At 48.2% G+C, this 19,257-nt stretch overlaps 1 protein-coding gene across 2 annotated transcripts in view; it reads right to left on the bottom strand.

The window, feature by feature from the left end:
- The window catches only part of LOC138520759 (acidic mammalian chitinase-like), a 337,432-nt gene that overhangs the window by 78,351 nt on the left and 239,824 nt on the right, over positions 1-19,257 (bottom strand). For both annotated transcript variants that reach the window (XM_069633048.1, XM_069633047.1), the window contains exon 3: positions 7,896-7,925. In XM_069633048.1, the coding sequence (XP_069489149.1) occupies positions 7,896-7,925 (30 nt within the window). The remainder of the gene's footprint in view (positions 1-7,895; positions 7,926-19,257) is intronic.

Genomic DNA, 19,257 nt, shown 5'->3' with positions numbered 1-19,257 from the left:
TGTGAGGAGCTTGTGGTACATGGATAGGCAGTGTGAGGAGCTTGTGGTATATGGATAGGCTGTGTGATGGATAGGATTTGTGAGGAGTGTTTGGTACATGGATAGGCAGTGTGATGGATAGGCAGTGTGAGGAGCTTGTGGAACATGGATAGGCAGAGTGAGGAGCGTGTGGTACATTGGTAGGCACGGTGAGGAGCTTGTGGTACATGGATAGGCAGTGTGAGGAGTTTGTGGTACATGGATAGGTAGTGTGAGGAGTGTGTGGTACATGGATAGGCAGTGTAATGGATAGGCAGTGTGAGGAGCTTGTGGTACATGGATAGGCAGTGTGATGGATAGGCAGTGTGAGGAGCGTGTGGTACATGGATAGGCAGTGTGGGGAGCGTGTGGTACATGGATAGGCAGTCTGAGGAGCGTGTGGTACATGGATAGGCAGCATGATGGATAGGGAGTGTGGGGAGCGTGTGGTACATGGATAGGAAGTGTGATGAATAGGCAGTGTGGGGAGCGTGTGGTACATGGATAGGCAGTGTGGAGGATAGGCAGTGTGAGGAGCTTGTGGTACATGGATAGGCAGTGTGAGGCGCATGTGGGACATGAATTGGCAGCGTGATGGATAGGCAGGGTGGGGAGCGTGTGGTACCTGGATAGGCAGTGTGATGGATAGGCAGTGTAGGGAGGGTGTGGTACATGGATAGGCAGTGTGGGGCGCGTGTGGTACATGGATAGGCAGTATGAGGAGCGTGTGGTACATGGATAGGCAGCATGATGGATAGGCAGTGTGGGGAGCGTGTGGTACATGGATAGGCAGTGTGATGAATAGGCAGTGTGGGGAGCGTGTGGTACATGGATAGGCAGTGTGATGAATCGGCAGTGTGAGGAGCTTGTGGTACATGGATAGGCAGTGTGAGGAGCTTGTGGTACATGGATAGGCAGTATGAGGAGCGTGTGGTACATGGATAGGCAGCATGATGGATAGGCAGTGTGAGGAGCATGTGGTACCTGGATAGGCAGTGTGATGGATAGGCAGTGTGAGGGGTGTGTGGTTCATGGATAGGCAGTGTGATGGATAGGCAGTGTGAGGAGCTTTTGGTACATGGATAGGCAGTGTGAGGAGCTTGTGGTATATGGATAGGCAATGTGATGGGTAGGATTTGTGAGTAGTGTTTGGTACATGGATAGGCAGTGTGATGGATAGGCAGTGTGAGGAGCTTGTGGAACATGGATAGCAGAGTGAGGAGCGTGTGGTACATTGGTAGGAACTGCGAGGAGCTTGTGGTACATGGATAGGTAGTGTGAGGAGTGTGTTATACATGGATATGCAGTGTGATGGATAGGCAGTGTGAGGAGCTTGTGCTACATGGATAGGCAGTGTGGGGAGCGGGTGGTACATGGATAGGCAGTCTGAGGAGCGTGTGGTACATGGATAGGCAGCATGATGGATAGGCAGTGTGGGGGAGCGTGTGGTACATGGATAGGAAGTGTGATGAATAGGCAGTGTGTGGAGCGTGTGGTACATGGATAGGCAGTGTGGGGAGCGTGTGGTACATGGATAGGCAGTGTGAGGAGCTTGTGGTACATGGATTGGCAGCGTGATGGATAGGCAGGGTGGGGAGCGTGTGGTACATGGATAGACAGCATGATGGATAGGCAGTGTGGGGGAGCGTGTGGTACATGGATAGGAAGTGTGATGAATAGGCAGTGTGAGGAGCTTGTGGTACATGGATAGGCAGTGTGAGGAGCGTGTGGTACATGGATAGGCAGTGTGAGGAGCATGTGGTACATGGATAGGCAGTGTGGGGAGCATGTGGTACCTGGATAGGCAGTGTGACGGATAGGCAGTGTGAGGGGTGTGTGGTACATGGATAGGCAGTGTGATGGATAGGCAGTGTGAGGAGCTTGTGGTACATGGATAGGCAGTGTGAGGAGCTTGTGGTATATGGATAGGCAATGTGATGGGTAGGATTTGTGAGGAGTGTTTGGTACATGGATAGGCACTGTGATGGATAGGCAGAGTGAGGAGTGTGTGGTACATTGGTAGGCACTGCGAGGAGCTTGTGGTACATGGATAGGCATTGTGAGGAGTTTGTGGTACAAGGACAGGTAGTGTGAGGAGTGTGTTATACATGGATATGCAGTGTGATGGGTAGGCAGTGTGATGAGCGTGTGGTACATGGATAGGCAGTGTGGGGAGCGTGTGGTACATGGATAGGCAGTCTGAGGAGCGTGTGGTACATGGATAGGCAGCATGATGGATAGGCAGTGTGGGGGAGCGTGTGGTACATGGATAGGAAGTGTGATGAATAGGCAGTGTGGGGAGCGTTTGGTACATGGATAGGCAGTGTGGGGAGCGTGTGGTGCATGGATAGGCAGTGTGATGGATAGGCAGTGTTGGGAGGGTGTGGTACATGGATAGGCAGTGTGGGGAGCGTGTGGTACATGGATAGGCAGTCTGAGGAGTGTGTGGTACATGGATAGGCAGTATGATGGATAGGCAGTGTGGTGAGCGTGTGGTACGTGGACAGGCAGTGTGATGAATAGGCAGTGTGGGGAGCGTGTGGTACATGGATAGGCAGTGTGATGAATAGGCAGTGTGAGGAGCTTGTGGTACATGAATAGGCAGTGTGAGGAGCGTGTGGTACATGGATAGGCAGTGTGAGGAGCATGTGGTACATGGATAGGCAGTGTGGGGAGCGTGTGGTACATGAATAGGCAGTGAGATGGATAGGCAGTGTGGGGAGCGTGTGGTACATTGGTAGGCAGTGTAAGGAGTGTGTGGTACATTCGTAGGCAGTGTGTGGAGCTTGTGGTACATGGATAGGCAGTGTGATGGATAGGCAGTGTGAGGAGCATGTGGTATATTGGTAGGCAGTGTGTGGAGCGTGTGGTACATTAGTAGGCAGTGTGAGGAGCTTATGGTACATGGCTAGGCAGTGTGATGAATAGGCCGTGTGAGGAGCATGTGGTATATTGGTAGGCAGTGTGAAGAGCATGTGGTACATTGGTAGGCAGTGTGAGGAGCTTGTGGTACATGGATAGGCAGTGTGTGGAGCTTGTGGTGCATGGATAGGCAGTGTGAGGAGTGTGCGGTACATGGATAGGTAATGTGAGGACCGTTTGGTACATGGATAGGCAATGTGGGGAGCGTATGGATAGGCAGTGTGAGGAGCTTGTGGTACATAGATCGTAGTGTGGGGAGCGTGTGGTACATGGATAGGCAGTGTGATGTATGGGCTGTGTGTGGAGTGTATGGTACGTGGATAGGCAGTGTGGTGAGCATGTGGTACATGGATAGGCAGTGTGATGCATAGGCAGTGTGAAGAGCATGTGGTACATGGATAGGCAGTGTGATGGATAGGCAGTGTGAGTAGCTTGTGGTATATGGATAGGCAGTGTGATGGATAGGCAGTGTGAGGAGTTTGTGGTACATGGATAGGCAGTGTGGGGAGCGTGTGGTACATGGATTGGCAGTGTGATGGATAGGTAGTGTGGGGGAGCATGCAGTACATGGATAGGCAGTGTGATGGATAGGCAGTGGGGGGAGTGTGTGGTACATGGATAGGCAGTGTGATGGATAGGCAGTGTGAGGAGCTTTTGGTATATGGATAGGCAGTGTGATGGACAGGCAGTGTGAGGAGCTCGTGGTACATGGATAGGCAGTATGGGGACTGTGGTACATGGATAGGCAGTGTGATGGCTAGGCAGTGTGAGGAGCATGTGGTACATGGTTAGGCAGTTTGATGGATAGGCAGTGTGAGGAGCTCGTGGTACATGGATAGGCAGTCTGGGAAGTGTGTGGTACATGGATAGGCAGTGTGGTTGATAAGCATTGTGTGTAGCTTGTGGTACATGGAAAGGCAGAGTGAGGAGCTTGTGGTTCATGGATAGGCAGTGTGAGGAGCTTGTGCTACATGGATACTCAATGTGAGGAGCTTGTGCTACATGGATAGGCAGTGGGAGGAGCTTGTGTTACATGGATAGACAGTGTGATGGATAGGCAGTCTGAGGAGCGTGCGGTACATGGATAGGCAGTGTGAGGAGCTTGTGCTACATGGATACTCAATGTGAGGAGCTTGTGCTACATGGATAGGCAGTGGGAGGAGCTTGTGTTACATGGATAGACAGTGTGATGGATAGGCAGTCTGAGGAGCGTGCGGTACATGGATAGGCAGTGTGGGGAGCTTGTGGTACATGGATAGGCAGTGTGATGGATAGGCAGTGTGAGGAGCGTGTGGTACATGGATAGGCAGTGTGGGGAGCATGTGGTACCTGGATAGGCAGAGTGATGGATAGGCAGTGTGAGGAGTGTGTGGTACATGGATAGGCCGTGTGATGGATAGGCAGTGTGAGGAGCTTGTGGTACATGGATAGGCAGTGGGAGGAGCTTGTGGTATATGGATAGGCAGTGTGATGGATAGGATTTGTGAGGAGTGTTTGGTACATGGATAGGCAGTGTGATGGATAGGCAGTGTGAGGAGCTTGTGGAACATGGATAGCAGAGTGGGGAGAGTGTGGTACATTCGTAGGCACTGTGAGGAGCTTGTGGTACATGGATAGGCAGTGTGAGGAGTTTGTGGTACATGGATAGGTAGTGGGAGGAGTGTGTGGTACATGGATAGGCAGTGTGATGGATAGGCATGGTGGGGAGCGTGTGGTACATGGATAGGCAGTGTGATGGATAGGCAGTGTGGGGAGGGTGTGGTACATGGATAGGCAGTGTGGGGAGCATGTGGTACATGGATAGGCAGTCTGAGGAGCGTGTGCTACATGGATACGCAGCATGATTGATAGGCAGTGTGGGCAGTGTGGTACATGGATAGGCAGTGTGATGGATAGGCAGTGTGAGGAGCATGTGGTACATGGTTAGGCAGGGTGATGGATAGGCAGTGTGAGGAGCTCGTGGTACATGGATAGGCAGTCTGGGAAGTGTGTGGTACATGGATAGGCAGTGTGGTTGATAAGCATTGTGTGTAGCTTGTGGTACATGGAAAGGCAGAGTGATGGATAGGCAGTGTGAGGAGCATGTGGTACATTGGTAGGCAGTGTGAGGACCATGTGGTACATTGGTAGGCAGTGTGAGAAGCTTGTGGTACATGGATAGGCAGTGTGATGAATAGGCTGTGTGAGGATCTTGTGGTACATGGATAGGCAGTGTGATGGATAGGCAGTGTGAGCAGCATGTGGTACATGGATAGGCAGTGTGATGGATAGCCGTGAGGAGCTTGTGGTACATGGATAGGCAGTGTGATGCATAGGCAGTGTGAGGAGTGTGTGGTACATGGATAGACAGTGTAATGGATAGGCAGTGTGAGGAGCATGTGGTACATGAATAGGCAGTGTGAGGAGCATGTGGTACATGGATAGGCAGTGTGATGGATAGGCAGTGTGAGGAGGCTGTGGTACATGGATAGGCAGTGTGATGGATAGGCAGTGTGAGGAGCTTGTGGTACATGGATAGTCAGTGTGAGGAGTGCGTGGTACATGGATAGGCAGTGTGATGGATAGGCAGTGTGTGGAGCATGTGGTACATGGATAGGCAGTGTGATGGATAGGCAGTGTGAGGAGCTTGTGGTAGATGGATAGGCAGTATGAGGAGCTTGTGGTACATGGATAGGCAGTGTGATGGGTAGGCAGTGTGAGGAGCTTTCGGTACATGGATAGGTAGTGTGAGGAGTGTGCGGTACATGGATAGGCAGTGTGATGGATAGGCAGTGTGAGGAGCATGTGGTACATGGATAGACAGTGTGAGGAGCATGTAGTACATGGATATGCAGTGTGAGGAGCGTGTCGTACATGGATAGACAGTGTGATGGATGGTCAGTGTGAGGAGCATGTGGTACATGGAGAGGCAGTGTGATGGATAGGCCGTGTGAGGAGCTTTTGGTACATGGATAGGCAGTGTGGGGAGCTTGTGGTACATGGATAGGGAGTATGCTGGATAGGAAGTGTGAGGAGCTTTTGGTACATGGATAGGCAGTGTGGGGAGCGTGTGGTACATGGATAGGCAGTATGATGGATAGACAGTGTGAGGAGCTTGTGGTACATGGATAGGCAGTGTGATGGATAGGCAGTTTAGGAGCATGTGGTACATGAATAGACAGTGTGATGGATAGGCAGTGTGAGGAGCATTTGGTACATGGACTGGCGCTGTGATGGATAGGCAGTGTGATGGGTAGGCAGTGTGATGGATAGGCAGTGTGAGGAGCTTGTGGTACATGGATAGGTACTGTGAGGAGCATGTGGTACATGGATAGGCAGTGTGAGTAGCGTGTGGTACATGGATAGGAAGTGTGATGGATAGGCAGTGTGAGGAGCTTTGGTACATGGATAGGCAGTGTGAGGAGTGTGTGGAACATGGATAGGTAGTGTGGGGTGTGTGTGGTACATGGGCAGGCAGTGGAGGACCGTGCAGCACATGGACAGGCAGTGCGATGGATAGGCAGTGTGAGGAGTGTGTGGTACGTGGATAGGCAGTGTGAGGAGCTTGTGGTACAATAATAGGCAGTGTGAGGAGAGTGTGGTACATGGATAGGCACTGTGATGGATAGGCAGTGTGAGGAGCGTGTGGTACATGGATAGGCAGTGTGAGGAGTGGGTGGTACATGGATAGGCAGTGTGAGGAGCTGGTGGTACATGGCTAGGTAGTGTGAGGAGCTTGTGGTACATGGATAAGCAGTGTGATAGATAGGCAGTATGAGGAGCGTGTGGTACATGGATAGGCAGTGTGATGGATAGGCAGTGTGGGGAGCTGGTGGTACATGGATAGGCAGTGTGAGGAGTGTGTGGTACATGGATAAGCAGTGTGATGGATAGGCAGTGTGAGGAGCGTGTGGAACATAGATAGGCACTGTGATGGATAGGCAGTGTGAGGAGCGTGTGGTACATGGATAGACAGTGTGATGGATAGGCAGTGTGAGGAGCTTGTGGTACATGGATAGGCAGTGTGAGGTGCGTGTGGTACATGGATTGCCAGTGTGGGGAGCATGTGGTACATGGATAGGTAGTGTGATGGATAGGCAGTGGGAGGAGCTGGTGGTACATGGATAGGCAGTGTGAGGAGCGTGTTGTGCATGGATAGGCAGTGTGGTGGATATGCAGTGTGAGGAGCTAGTGGTACATGGATACGCAGTGTGAGGAGCTTGTAGTACATGAATTGGCAGTGTGAGGAGCTAGTGGTACATGGATAGGCAGTGTGAGGAGCTTGTAGTACATGAATTGGCAGAGTGAGGAGCGTGTGTGATGGATAGGCTGTGTGGGGAGTGTGTGGTACATGGATAGGCAGTATAATGGATAGGCAGTGTGAGGAGCGTGTGGTACATGGATAGGCAGTGTAATGGATAGGCAGTGTGAAGAGCTGGTGGTACATGGATAGGCAGTGTGAGGAGCATGTGGTGCATGGATAGGCAGTGTGAGGAGCTCAGGGTACTTTGAGAGCCAATGAGAGAAGCAGGAGCCTATGCCAGGCAGCCCGAGGGGGCACTTAAAGCCCCTCTTGTTGCCCCGGTGCATGGTGGTTTGTTTTGCCTCCAGCACCTGCTGCTGGTTGGCCTCTTCTTGGTGGCTGGTAAGTGTGCTTCTTGGATACAATGGATGTGCTTTGGGTCACCAATGGGACGGACAGGCTGGGAGTAACAATGGTCCTTTCCCGATCCCCCTGCGGCGCCCCCTTTTGGGATGTCTAGTGGGAAGCAGCTGAGTGCACCATGATCAGAGACTAAACATATGGGAATACAGAGATTGGCTGGGCTGCAGTAGATCACCCTATGATCTGCTGCTGGATTAAAGCGCCTCAGTAACACCAAAGGCCTGGGTATGTGAACCTTAAGGACCCTTTTGCATTCCCACATCCACAGGCTGGATCTTGGTGCCGGGAAGGTAATCCGCGTTCTCCTCACCTGTCTGCGCATGCAGCATCAGGGCCAGACCTAGAAGAGGAGAGAAGGCCATGAGAACCGGTACACAGGTGACGAGAGAAGACAGTCAGCGTCTGAACCTGAAATCACGGCTGCAGGGTCTAGTGGTTTACATGCAGTGTTATCTAGAGATGAACCTGAAGTGAAAGCTGGTGACGTAAAGTGCATGGTATCTTGTGGTGGCATTGATGCGGGGTCTAGTGGTCTACATGCAGTGTTATCTAGAGATGAACCTGGAGTGAATTCTGGTGATGTAAAGTGCATGGTATCTTGTGGTGGCATTGATGCGGGGTCTAGTGGTCTGCATGCAGTGTTATCTAGAGATGAACCTGGAGTGAATTCTGGTGATGTAAAGTGCATGGTATCTAGTGGTGACGTTGATGCGGGGTCTAGTGGTTTACATGCAGTGTTATCTAGAGATGAACCTGAAGTGAAAGCTGGTGATTTAATGTGCATGGTATCTCGTGGTGACGTTGATGAGGGGTCTAGTGGTTTACATGCAGTGTTATCTAGAGATGAACCTGAAGTGAAAGCTGGTGATTTAATGTGCATGGTATCTCGTGGTGACGTTGATGCGGGGTCTAGTGGTTTACATGCAGTGTTATCTCGAGATGAACCTGGAGTAAAGTCTGGTGATGTAAAGCGCATGGTATCTAGTGGTGACATTGATGTGGGGTCTTGTGGTTTACATGCAATGTTATCTAGAGATGAACCTGAAGAGAAGTCTGGTGATGTAAAGTGCATAGTATCTAGTGGTGATGGTGATGCAGGGACTACTGGTTTACATGCAATGTTATCTAGAGATGAACTTGGAGTGAAGGCTGGTGGCGTAAAGTAAATAGTATCTAGTTGCAACATTGATGCAGGGTCTACTGGTTTACATGCAATGTTATCTAGAGATGAACGTAAAGTGAAGTCTGGTGATGTAAAGTGTGTGGTATCTAGTGGTGACGGTGATGCGTGGTCTAGTGGTTTACATGCAATGTTATCTAGAGATGAACCTGAAGTGAAGTCTAGTGATGTAAAGTCCTTGGTATCTAGTGGTGACGTTGATGCAGGGTCTAGTGGTTTACATGCAATGTTATCTAGCGATGAACCCGAAGTGAAGGCTGGTGATGTAAAGTGCATAGTATCTAGTGGTGACGTTGATGCGGGGTCTAGTGGTTTACATGTAATGTTATCTAGAAACGAACCTGGAGTGACGTCTGGTGATGTAAAGTGCATGGTATCTAGTGGTGGCGATGATGTGGGGTCTAGTGGTTTACATGCAATGTTATCTAGAGATGAACCTGGAGTGAAGGCTGGGATGTAAAGTCCTTGGTATCTAGTGGTGACGTTGATGCGGGGTCTAGTGGTTTACATGCAATGTTATCTAGAGATGAACCTGAAGTGAAGTGTGGGGATGTAAAGTGCATGGTATCTAGTGGTGACGTTGATGCGTGGTCTAGTGGTTTACATGCAATGTTATCTAGAGATGAACCTGAAGTGAAGTGTGGGGATGTAAAGTGCATGGTATCTAGTGGTGACGTTGAGGCGGGGTCTAGTGGTTTACATGCAATGTTATCTAGAGATGAACCTGAAGTGAAGTGTGGGGATGTAAGGTGCATGGTATCTAGTGGCGACGATGATGTGGGGTCTTCTGGTTTACATGCAGTGTTATCTAGAGATGAACCTGGAGTGAAGTCTGGTGATGTAAAGTGCATGGTATCTCGTGGTGACGTTGATGCGGGGTCTAGTGGTTTACATGCAGTGTTATCTAGAGATGAACCTGAAGTGAAGGCTGGTGATTTAATGTACATGGTATCTCGTGGTGACGTTGATGCGGGGTCTAGTGGTTTACATGCAGTGTTATCTAGAGATGAAACTGGAGTGAAGTCTGGTGATGTAAAGTGCATGGTATCTAGTGGTGACATTGATGTGGGGTCTTGTGGTTTACATGAAATGTTATCTAGCGATGAACCTGGAGTGAGGTCTGGTGATTTAAAGTGCATGGTATCTAGTGGTGACGTTGATGCGGGGTCTAGTGGTTTACCTGCAATGTTATCTAGAGATGAACCTGGAGTGAAGTTTGGTGATGTAAAGTGCATGATATCTAGTGGTGACGTTGATGCGGGATCTAGTGGTCTACATGCAATGTTATCTAGAGATGAACCTGAATTGAAGGCTGGTGATTTAATGTGCATGGTATATAGTGGTGACGTTGATGCGGGATCTAGTGGTCTACATGCAATGTTATCTAGAGATGAACCTGAATTGAAGGCTGGTGATTTAATGTGCATGGTATCTAGTGCTGACGTTGATGCAGGGTCTAGTGGTCTACATGCAATGTTATCTAGAGATGAACCTGAAGAGAAGTCTGGTAATGTAAAGTGCATGGTATCTAGTGGTGACGTTGATGCAGGGTCTTCTGGGGTCTAGCCGGTCAAGTGGCGCAGCGAGTAGAGTGCTCACTTTGACATCTGTGCAGAGCCTGCTAACGCAGGTTCGAATCCCAGCGAGGCCAAACTCAGCCTTTCATCCTTCCGAGGTCGATAAATGAGCACCACACACCGTGGGTAATAATAAGCAGCGCTCAGATACCTGAGGGTTCGTAGCGCTATATAAGTGCCAAATTATTATTATTATTATTATTATTATTACTATTATTATTACATGCAATGTTATCTAGAGATGAACCTGGAGTGAAGTCTGGTGATGTAAAGTGCATGGTATCTAGTGGTGACGTTGATGCAGGGTCCAGTGGTTTACATGCAATCTTATCTAGAGATGAACCTGAAGAGAAGTCTGGTGATGTAAAGTGCATGGTATCTAGTATTGACGTTGATGCAGGGTCTAGTGGTTTACATGCAATGTTATCTAGAGATGAACCTGAAGTGAAGTGTGGGGATGTAAAGTGCATGGTATCTAGTGGTGACGTTGATGCGGGGTCTAGTGGTTTACATGCAGTGTTATCTCGAGATGAACCTGGAGTAAAGTCTGGTGATGTAAAGCGCATGGTATCTAGTGGTGACATTGATGTGGGGTCTTGTGGTTTACATGCAATGTTATCTAGAGATGAACCTGAAGAGAAGTCTGGTGATGTAAAGTGCATAGTATCTAGTGGGGATGGTGATGCAGGGACTACTGGTTTACATGCAATGTTATCTAGAGATGAACTTGGAGTGAAGGCTGGTGGCGTAAAGTAAATAGTATCTAGTTGTGACATTGATGCAGGGTCTACTGGTTTACATGCAATGTTATCTAGAGATGAACGTAAAGTGAAGTCTGGTGATGTAAAGTGTGTGGTATCTAGTGGTGACGGTGATGCGTGGTCTAGTGGTTTACATGCAATGTTATCTAGAGATGAACCTGAAGTGAAGTCTAGTGATGTAAAGTCCTTGGTATCTAGTGGTGACGTTGATGCAGGGTCTAGTGGTTTACATGCAATGTTATCTAGCGATGAACCCGAAGTGAAGGCTGGTGATGTAAAGTGCATAGTATCTAGTGGTGACGTTGATGCGGGGTCTAGTGGTTTACATGTAATATTATCTAGAAACGAACCTGGAGTGACGTCTGGTGATGTAAAGTGCATGGTATCTAGTGGTGGCGATGATGTGGGGTCTAGTGGTTTACATGCAATGTTATCTAGAGATGAACCTGGAGTGAAGGCTGGGATGTAAAGTCCTTGGTATCTAGTGGTGACGTTGATGCGGGGTCTAGTGGTTTACATGCAATGTTATCTAGAGATGAACCTGAAGTGAAGTGTGGGGATGTAAAGTGCATGGTATCTAGTGGTGACGTTGATGCGTGGTCTAGTGGTTTACATGCAATGTTATCTAGAGATGAACCTGAAGTGAAGTGTGGGGATGTAAAGTGCATGGTATCTAGTGGTGACGTTGAGGCGGGGTCTAGTGGTTTACATGCAGTGTTATCTAGAGATGAACCTGAAGTGAAGTGTGGGGATGTAAGGTGCATGGTATCTAGTGGCGACGATGATGTGGGGTCTTCTGGTTTACATGCAGTGTTATCTAGAGATGAACCTGGAGTGAAGTCTGGTGATGTAAAGTGCATGGTATCTCGTGGTGACGTTGATGCGGGGTCTAGTGGTTTACATGCAGTGTTATCTAGAGATGAACCTGAAGTGAAGGTTGGTGATTTAATGTGCATGGTATCTTGTGGTGACGTTGATGCGGGGTCTAGTGGTTTACATGCAGTGTTATCTAGAGATGAAACTGGAGTGAAGTCTGGTGATGTAAAGTGCATGCTATCTAGTGGTGACATTGATGTGGGGTCTTGTGGTTTACATGAAATGTTATCTAGCGATGAACCTGGAGTGAGGTCTGGTGATTTAAAGTGCATGGTATCTAGTGGTGACGTTGATGCGGGGTCTAGTGGTTTACCTGCAATGTTATCTAGAGATGAACCTGGAGTGAAGTTTGGTGATGTAAAGTGCATGATATCTAGTGGTGACGTTGATGCGGGATCTAGTGGTCTACATGCAATGTTATCTAGAGATGAACCTGAATTGAAGGCTGGTGATTTAATGTGCATGGTATATAGTGGTGACGTTGATGCCGGATTTAGTGGTCTACATGCAATGTTATCTAGAGATGAACCTGAATTGAAGGCTGGTGATTTAATGTGCATGGTATCTAGTGCTGACGTTGATGCGGGGTCTAGTGGTCTACATGCAATGTTATCTAGAGATGAACCTGAAGAGAAGTCTGGTAATGTAAAGTGCATGGTATCTAGTGGTGACGTTGATGCAGGGTCTTCTGGGGTCTAGCCGGTCAAGTGGCGCAGCGAGTAGAGCGCTCACTTTGACATCTGTGCAGAGCCTGCTAACGCAGGTTCGAATCCCAGCGAGGCCAAACTCAGCCTTTCATCCTTCCGAGGTCGATAAATGAGCACCACACACCGTGGGTAATAATAAGCAGCGCTCAGATACCTGAGGGTTCGTAGCGCTATATAAGTGCCAAATTATTATTATTATTATTATTACTATTATTATTACATGCAATGTTATCTAGAGATGAACCTGGAGTGAAGTCTGGTGATGTAAAGTGCATGGTATCTAGTGGTGACGTTGATGCAGGGTCCAGTGGTTTACATGCAATCTTATCTAGAGATGAACCTGAAGAGAAGTCTGGTGATGTAAAGTGCATGGTATCTAGTATTGACGTTGATGCAGGGTCTAGTGGTTTACATGCAATGTTATCTAGAGATGAACCTGAAGTGAAGTGTCGGGATGTAAAGTGCATGGTATCTAGTGGTGACGTTGATGCAGGGTCTTCTGGTTTACATGCAGTGTTATCTAGAGATGAACCTGGAGTGAAGTCTGTTGATGTAAAGTGCATGGTATCTAGTGTTGACGTTGATGCGGGGTCTAGTGGTTTACATGCAATGTTTTCTAGAGATGAACCTGAAGTGAAGGCTGGTGATTTAATGTGCATGGTATCTAGTGGTGACATTGATGTGGGGTCTTGTGGTTTACATGCAATGTTGTCTAGCGATGAACCCGAAGTGAAGGCTGGTGATGTAAAGTGCATGGTATCTAGTGGTGACGTTGATGCGGGGTCTAGTGGTTTACATCTAATGTTATCTAGAAATGAACCTGGAGTGAAGTCTGGTGATGTAAAGTGCATGGTATCTAGTGTTGACGATGATGTGGGGTCTAGTGGTTTACATGCAATGTTATCTAGAGATGAACCTGAAGTGAAGTCTAGTGATGTAAAGTCCTTGGTATCTAGTGGTGACGTTGATGCAGGGTCTAGTGGTTTACATGCAATGTAATCTAGCGATGAACCCGAAGTGAAGGCTGGTGATGTAAAGTGCATGGTATCTAGTGGTGACGTTGATGCGGGGTCTAGTGGTTTACATGTAATGTTATCTAGAAATGAACCTGGAGTGACGTCTGGTGATGTAAAGTGCATGGTATCTAGTGGTGGCGATGATGTGGGGTCTAGTGGTTTACATGCAATGTTATCTAGAGATGAACCTGGAGTGAAGGCTGGTAATGTAAAGTCCTTGGTATCTAGTGGTGACGTTGATGCGGGGTCTAGTGGTTTACATGCAATGTTATCTAGAGATGAACCTGAAGTGAAGTGTGGGGATGTAAAGTGCAGAGTATCTAGTGGTGACGTTGATGCGTGGTCGAGTGGTTTACATGAAATGTTATCTAGAGATGAACCTGAAGTGAAGTGTGGGGATGTAAAGTGCATGGTATCTAGTGGTTACGTTGATATGTGGTCTACTGGTTTACATGCAATGTTATCTAGAGATGAACCTGAAGTGAAGTGTGGGGATATAAAGTGCATGGTATCTAGTGGTGACGTTGATGCGGGGTCTAGTGGTTTACATGCAATGTTATCTAGAGATGAACCTGAAGTGAAGTGTGGGGATGTAAGGTGCATGGTATCTAGTGGTGACGATGATGTGGGGTCTTCTAGTTTACTTGCAGTGTTATCTAGAGATGAACCTAAAGTGAAGTCTGGTGATGATGTAAAGTGCATGTTATCTACTAGTGACGTTGATGTGGGGTCTAGTTGTTTACATGCAATGTTATCTAGAGATGAACCTGGAGTGAAGTCTGGTGATGTAAAGTGCATGGTATCTAGTGGCGACGATGATGTGGGGTCTTCGGCTTTACATGCAGTGTTATCTCGAGATGAACCTGGAGTGAAGTCTGGTAATGTAAAGTGCATGGTATCTAGTGGTGACATTGATGTGGGGTGTTAAGCGGAAACCTGTGCCGTTCCCTCTGGGACCACTGCAAAAGATTTAGGCCTACAGGTGTTGGCAGTAAACCCACTTGGTAGCTGTCTGTACCACACAGATTCACCTGGTAGCTGTGGCTGAGCAGTCGGACCTCGCTCAAGAAAAGTTAGGCAGTATGTGGAGTATACAAAATGGGGCAATTTACACAGTAGAACAAGCAGACACGGAACAGAGCTTGGGTGTAAAGATATAAAGGTATTTATTTATAACAACACATCTATGAAAAACACTCTGGCACTAATACGGCAAACAACTTAAATTACAATTACTAGGAGTATCTCAATTCTCTAACAATATGTCGACAAGTCTAGGTTCATCGGCACCACTTATTTGCAGACAGAGGTGAATGCTTTAACCTAGATGGCACTCTAATATTCGTTAGGAGGGGAGAGAAAAGGCAGGGTATGAAACCAACTCGGTACCAACACTTTTATGAAACAATGCAAGGCAAGTAAGGCAGGATCTACCGTAGATCACAAAGTTCAGAGGCCAGGCCCACTCGGAGAGAGGCAAGGCGCTATGTCCCAAAAGTATCCCAGTGGAAATGCACTTCGAGTCTTTGTCGCAAATTGTCACAGAAAGATTGGACCAGTTCAGAACAAAAAGTTAAGGCTTGGAGGCGACCCAATGGAGCGGCAAGGATTAAGACACCTCACACTAACCGTCACAAGGGAAGCCAGGCGGACACAGTACCTTGTATGTGGAGAGACAGCTCCGGCAGGGGAAGTTGTTCCTGGTGGTGGATGCAGGTCGTGGCTTTGCCAAGAGATGAGATTCTCTGGTCGTCGTAGGAAAGTTGAAGATCGTTGCACCACCAGGGAAGAGACGAGCCGCGGAGTGCTCCGTCACAAGGCACCACCTTTTGGTCGCAGTACAGGGGTAGTGGCTATCCGGTTCTGCACGGGCAATTCGACCACTATGTCCTGGAGTCTATGGTGGGGGTCCTCTAGGACACCCCAGTGTTACGGTGTTAGGGAGAATTCTCTGTTTAGGCTGAATTTCCTAACCTAGTGAGTCCCTCAGCAGCTTTGCTGGATTTCTGGAGTTTGTTTTTTTCCATACTGCCAAGAGTGAGACTCTTTTCTCCAACTCTTGGACATGAATGTGGTTAATTCCTTTGAATGTCAATGTGTTCTATGGGCTATGGGGTCTTTTACTCCATAGGGTCTCATGTGTTTTGCTATGTGTGTTACAACGCACCCTCCGTGCCGTAACACCGGGGCGTCCTAGAGGACCCCCACCATAGACTCCATACCCAGGGACTGACTACTGTCTTCCCGGGCATGTAAAGTCACCATTGGCTTTACTAGACCTACATTTACTAACAGAACTAGTACAAACCATCCTATTGTGGACGTACTGGTAGGGGTAATTCGATTACCCCTGGGTCTGTTATTCGAGGGGGCACTGTCCCGTCCCCCCTCGTCGAGTTTTGGCTGGTGGCAGTGGAAACTACTTGTTATATTCGACCCCGAATATAACCCTATGGGATTCTTCCCATTGTTGGAGGTTGATACTTTTTCTCGTTAATCTCTAACATACCGCTGGTTTATTTGTCTTAAACAAATCTATCAGTTGGTATTTTCTGCCAGAACTCGGTTTTTAAAATGGCGTCTGTGTTCGTCTCTGTGACTCCTAAACCAAAGGCTGAGCCCTTTGTTCCACTTTTGGCGGGCTTCTGCACAGAGGCCCTCCAAAGTGGTGCCGTTCTGTCTGGGTACCACAGAGGGCGTGGGAGGGGGTTTAGGCACCCTGGACTGAGTTGCCTTGCCAACTCAAGTCGCACTCTGGTGTGATTGGCCCAAGTGGTGAGCCACCCCGCTCACCACTTAGCGTGTTGATTGACAGCTAGGCTGAATGAATGGGGGTTTGCTGCATAAAAGCAGGGCTTTTGGGACTGGATCTTCAGAAGTCGCCACAGGACCTAAGAATCCGACGAGGGTAACGCTGAGCCGACCTGCAACGACGACACCTCCGGTGGAGCCCTGCTGAACCGTATCACCACTTCCTGACGACAGAGGAGATCTCCCGGCTGGAGAGTCTTCTTCCCCTGACTGGTGGGAACAACCAGTCCCCTTTGCTTTTTCTTCGCTTGCAGGGCGTAGTGGTCACTTTGCCCGTGCTGAGCACCCCGGCAACCGGATAGCCACTAGCCCATACCGCGACCAAAAGGTGGTGCCTTGTGACGGAGCACTCCGCGGCTGGTCTCTTCCCTGGTGGTGCAACGATCTTCAACTTTCCTTCGACGACGAAAGCATCTCTTCTCTTGGCAAAGCCCCGACTTGCATCCACCACCAGGAACAACTGCCCCCACGGGAGCTGTCTCTCCACATACAAGGTACCGTGTCCGCCTGGCTTCCCTTGTGACGGTTAGCATGAGGTGTCTTAATCCTTGCCTCTCCATTGGGTCGCCTCCCAGCCTTCTTAACTTTCTGTTCTGAACTGGTCCAATCTTTCGATAACAATTTGCGACAAAGACTCGAAGTGCATTTCCACTGTGATACTTTTTGGGACATACCGCCTTGCTTCTCTCCGAGTGGGCCTGGCCTCTGAACTTTGCGATCTACAGTAGACCCTGCCTTACTTGCCTTGCATTTGTTCGTAAAAGTGTTGGTACCGAGTTGATTTCATCCCCTGCCTTTTCTCTCCCATCCTAACGAATACTAGAATGCCATCTAGGATAAAGCATTCACCTCTGTCTGCAAATAAGTGGTGCCGTTGAACCTAGACTTGTCGAACTATTGTTAGGGGGATTGATTTACTTATAGTAATTGTAATTGAAGTTGTTTGCCGTATTAGTGCCAGAGTGTTTTTCATAGATGTGTTGTTATAAATAAATACCTATATATCTTTACACCCAAGCTCTGTTCCGTGTTTGCTTGTTCTACTGTGTAAATTTCCCTATCTTGTATACTCCACATACTGCTTAACTCTTCTTGAGGGAAGTCTGACTGCTCAGCCACAGCTACCAAGTGAATCTGTGTGGTACAGACAGCTACCAAGTGGGTTTACCGCCAACACCTGTAAGCCTAAATCTTTTGCAGTGGTCCCAGAGGGAACTGCACAGGTTTTCCGCTTAACACTGGTGGCAGCGGTGGGATTTGTATCGAGTATACAGTTTAGAGTGCTTTTCAACACTTTAGGATAACTAACCACAAAGCTTAGCACTAAAAAGCAACTTTCAAAAATATGTCTACTATGGAAGTTTACAGTCAAGAGTCCTTGTCAGGTGAAACTACTGAGAGTTTGAGAGCTCTCTGCAGACAAGAGAATCTTTCTGTAAGAGGCAAGAAAGTAGAACTGATCGCGAGATTGCTGGAAAACCAAAGTCTGGGTACTGGTTTAGAGGAACCAACTTCTCCAGCGAATGTAGAAAACAGTGATGGTATTGATCTGAATCAAAGTCTTGATGAGTCAGAAGAGGAAAGTGAACCTAATGAGGTTAGCCACGCTGAGCCTCTGTCTGCCTTACCTACTGTACCTACGGGGCCCATACCAGGTCCCACATGTAACCCTGCTTATTTTGAACTTGAAAAAATGAAGCTCGAATTAGAATATAAACGGTTTTTGGCTCAATCTGAAAGAAACCAAGAGCTAGAGTTCAGACGGATGAATGCCCAGGCTGAGCAGAAGCAAGCTGAGTTAAGGCTCAGAGAAATAGAACTTAATCACGAGTTAGCGATGAAAAAGTTGTCTGTGGAAAATGCTTCTCTCTCCTCTGGTTCCTCTAGAAGCTCCAGTCCCAAAAGACCCCGGATGCCGAAGGAATTAGTGGGTATGTATGAACCGAGATTGGATGTGTTGGATTGGTTAAAACTGTTTGAATATAATCATGGGCTCCAGGACATCACCGGGAATGAGTTACTTCCCTGGTTGTTCTCTAGGCTCCACCCTGTTGCGACTGATGTGGTAATGGAGTTGGGGGAGGCGGATAAGAAGGATTACGAAAGTGTGAAATTAGCTTTGATAGCTAGATTCGGGAAGACCCCTTCCCAGTATCTTAAGAGGTTTAGAACCCTCAAAAAGCATGATGGTACCCCTTGGGCTACCTGGGTGAGTGAAGGGTTGAAAAACTTAGAGGGATGGATTAAGGGTTACAAAGTGAACACTTATGAGGGTATAAAGTAGCTTTTTATGTTGGAGTCTATTTATGATGCCTGTTCTCCTGAGCTCAGACAGCACTTGGCTGATTCAAAGGAATTGGATTCCAGGAAGCTAGCTAAGGCTGCTGACTTGTGGGTTGCCAACAGGGCTACTCATAAGGATTCTGGGGCAACTCAGAAAAAGGATGAGGGAAACATCCTAAGAAAGACTCAAAAGAGAATTCGAATAACTCAAATTCCAAAGAGGGCCCCAAACAAAACCAGAAGGGTAAGCCACAAGGAAAACCGCAGCAGAATAGTGTGCCTTCTGGTGCCAAACCGGAAGGAGGCCAGAACAAGCCACCATTCCAGAAAGCGTTCGGTAAATGCTTTGTTTGTGGCTCGACTGACCACGTGAAAGGAGATCCCAGAGGTAAGGGTAAACCTTCAGGGGTCCAGCTTGTCTCCTTAGCCTTCGCTCCAGAGGAGGAAGTCCAAATGGCAAG

This window comes from Ambystoma mexicanum, chromosome 13, assembly GCF_040938575.1.
Source record: "Ambystoma mexicanum isolate Mex_15411 chromosome 13, UKY_AmexF1_1, whole genome shotgun sequence".
In the NCBI taxonomy this organism is placed as follows: domain Eukaryota; kingdom Metazoa; phylum Chordata; class Amphibia; order Caudata; family Ambystomatidae; genus Ambystoma; species Ambystoma mexicanum.
Note: the sequence above shows the minus strand (reverse complement) of the source record. Positions and strands in the feature narration are given on the sequence as shown.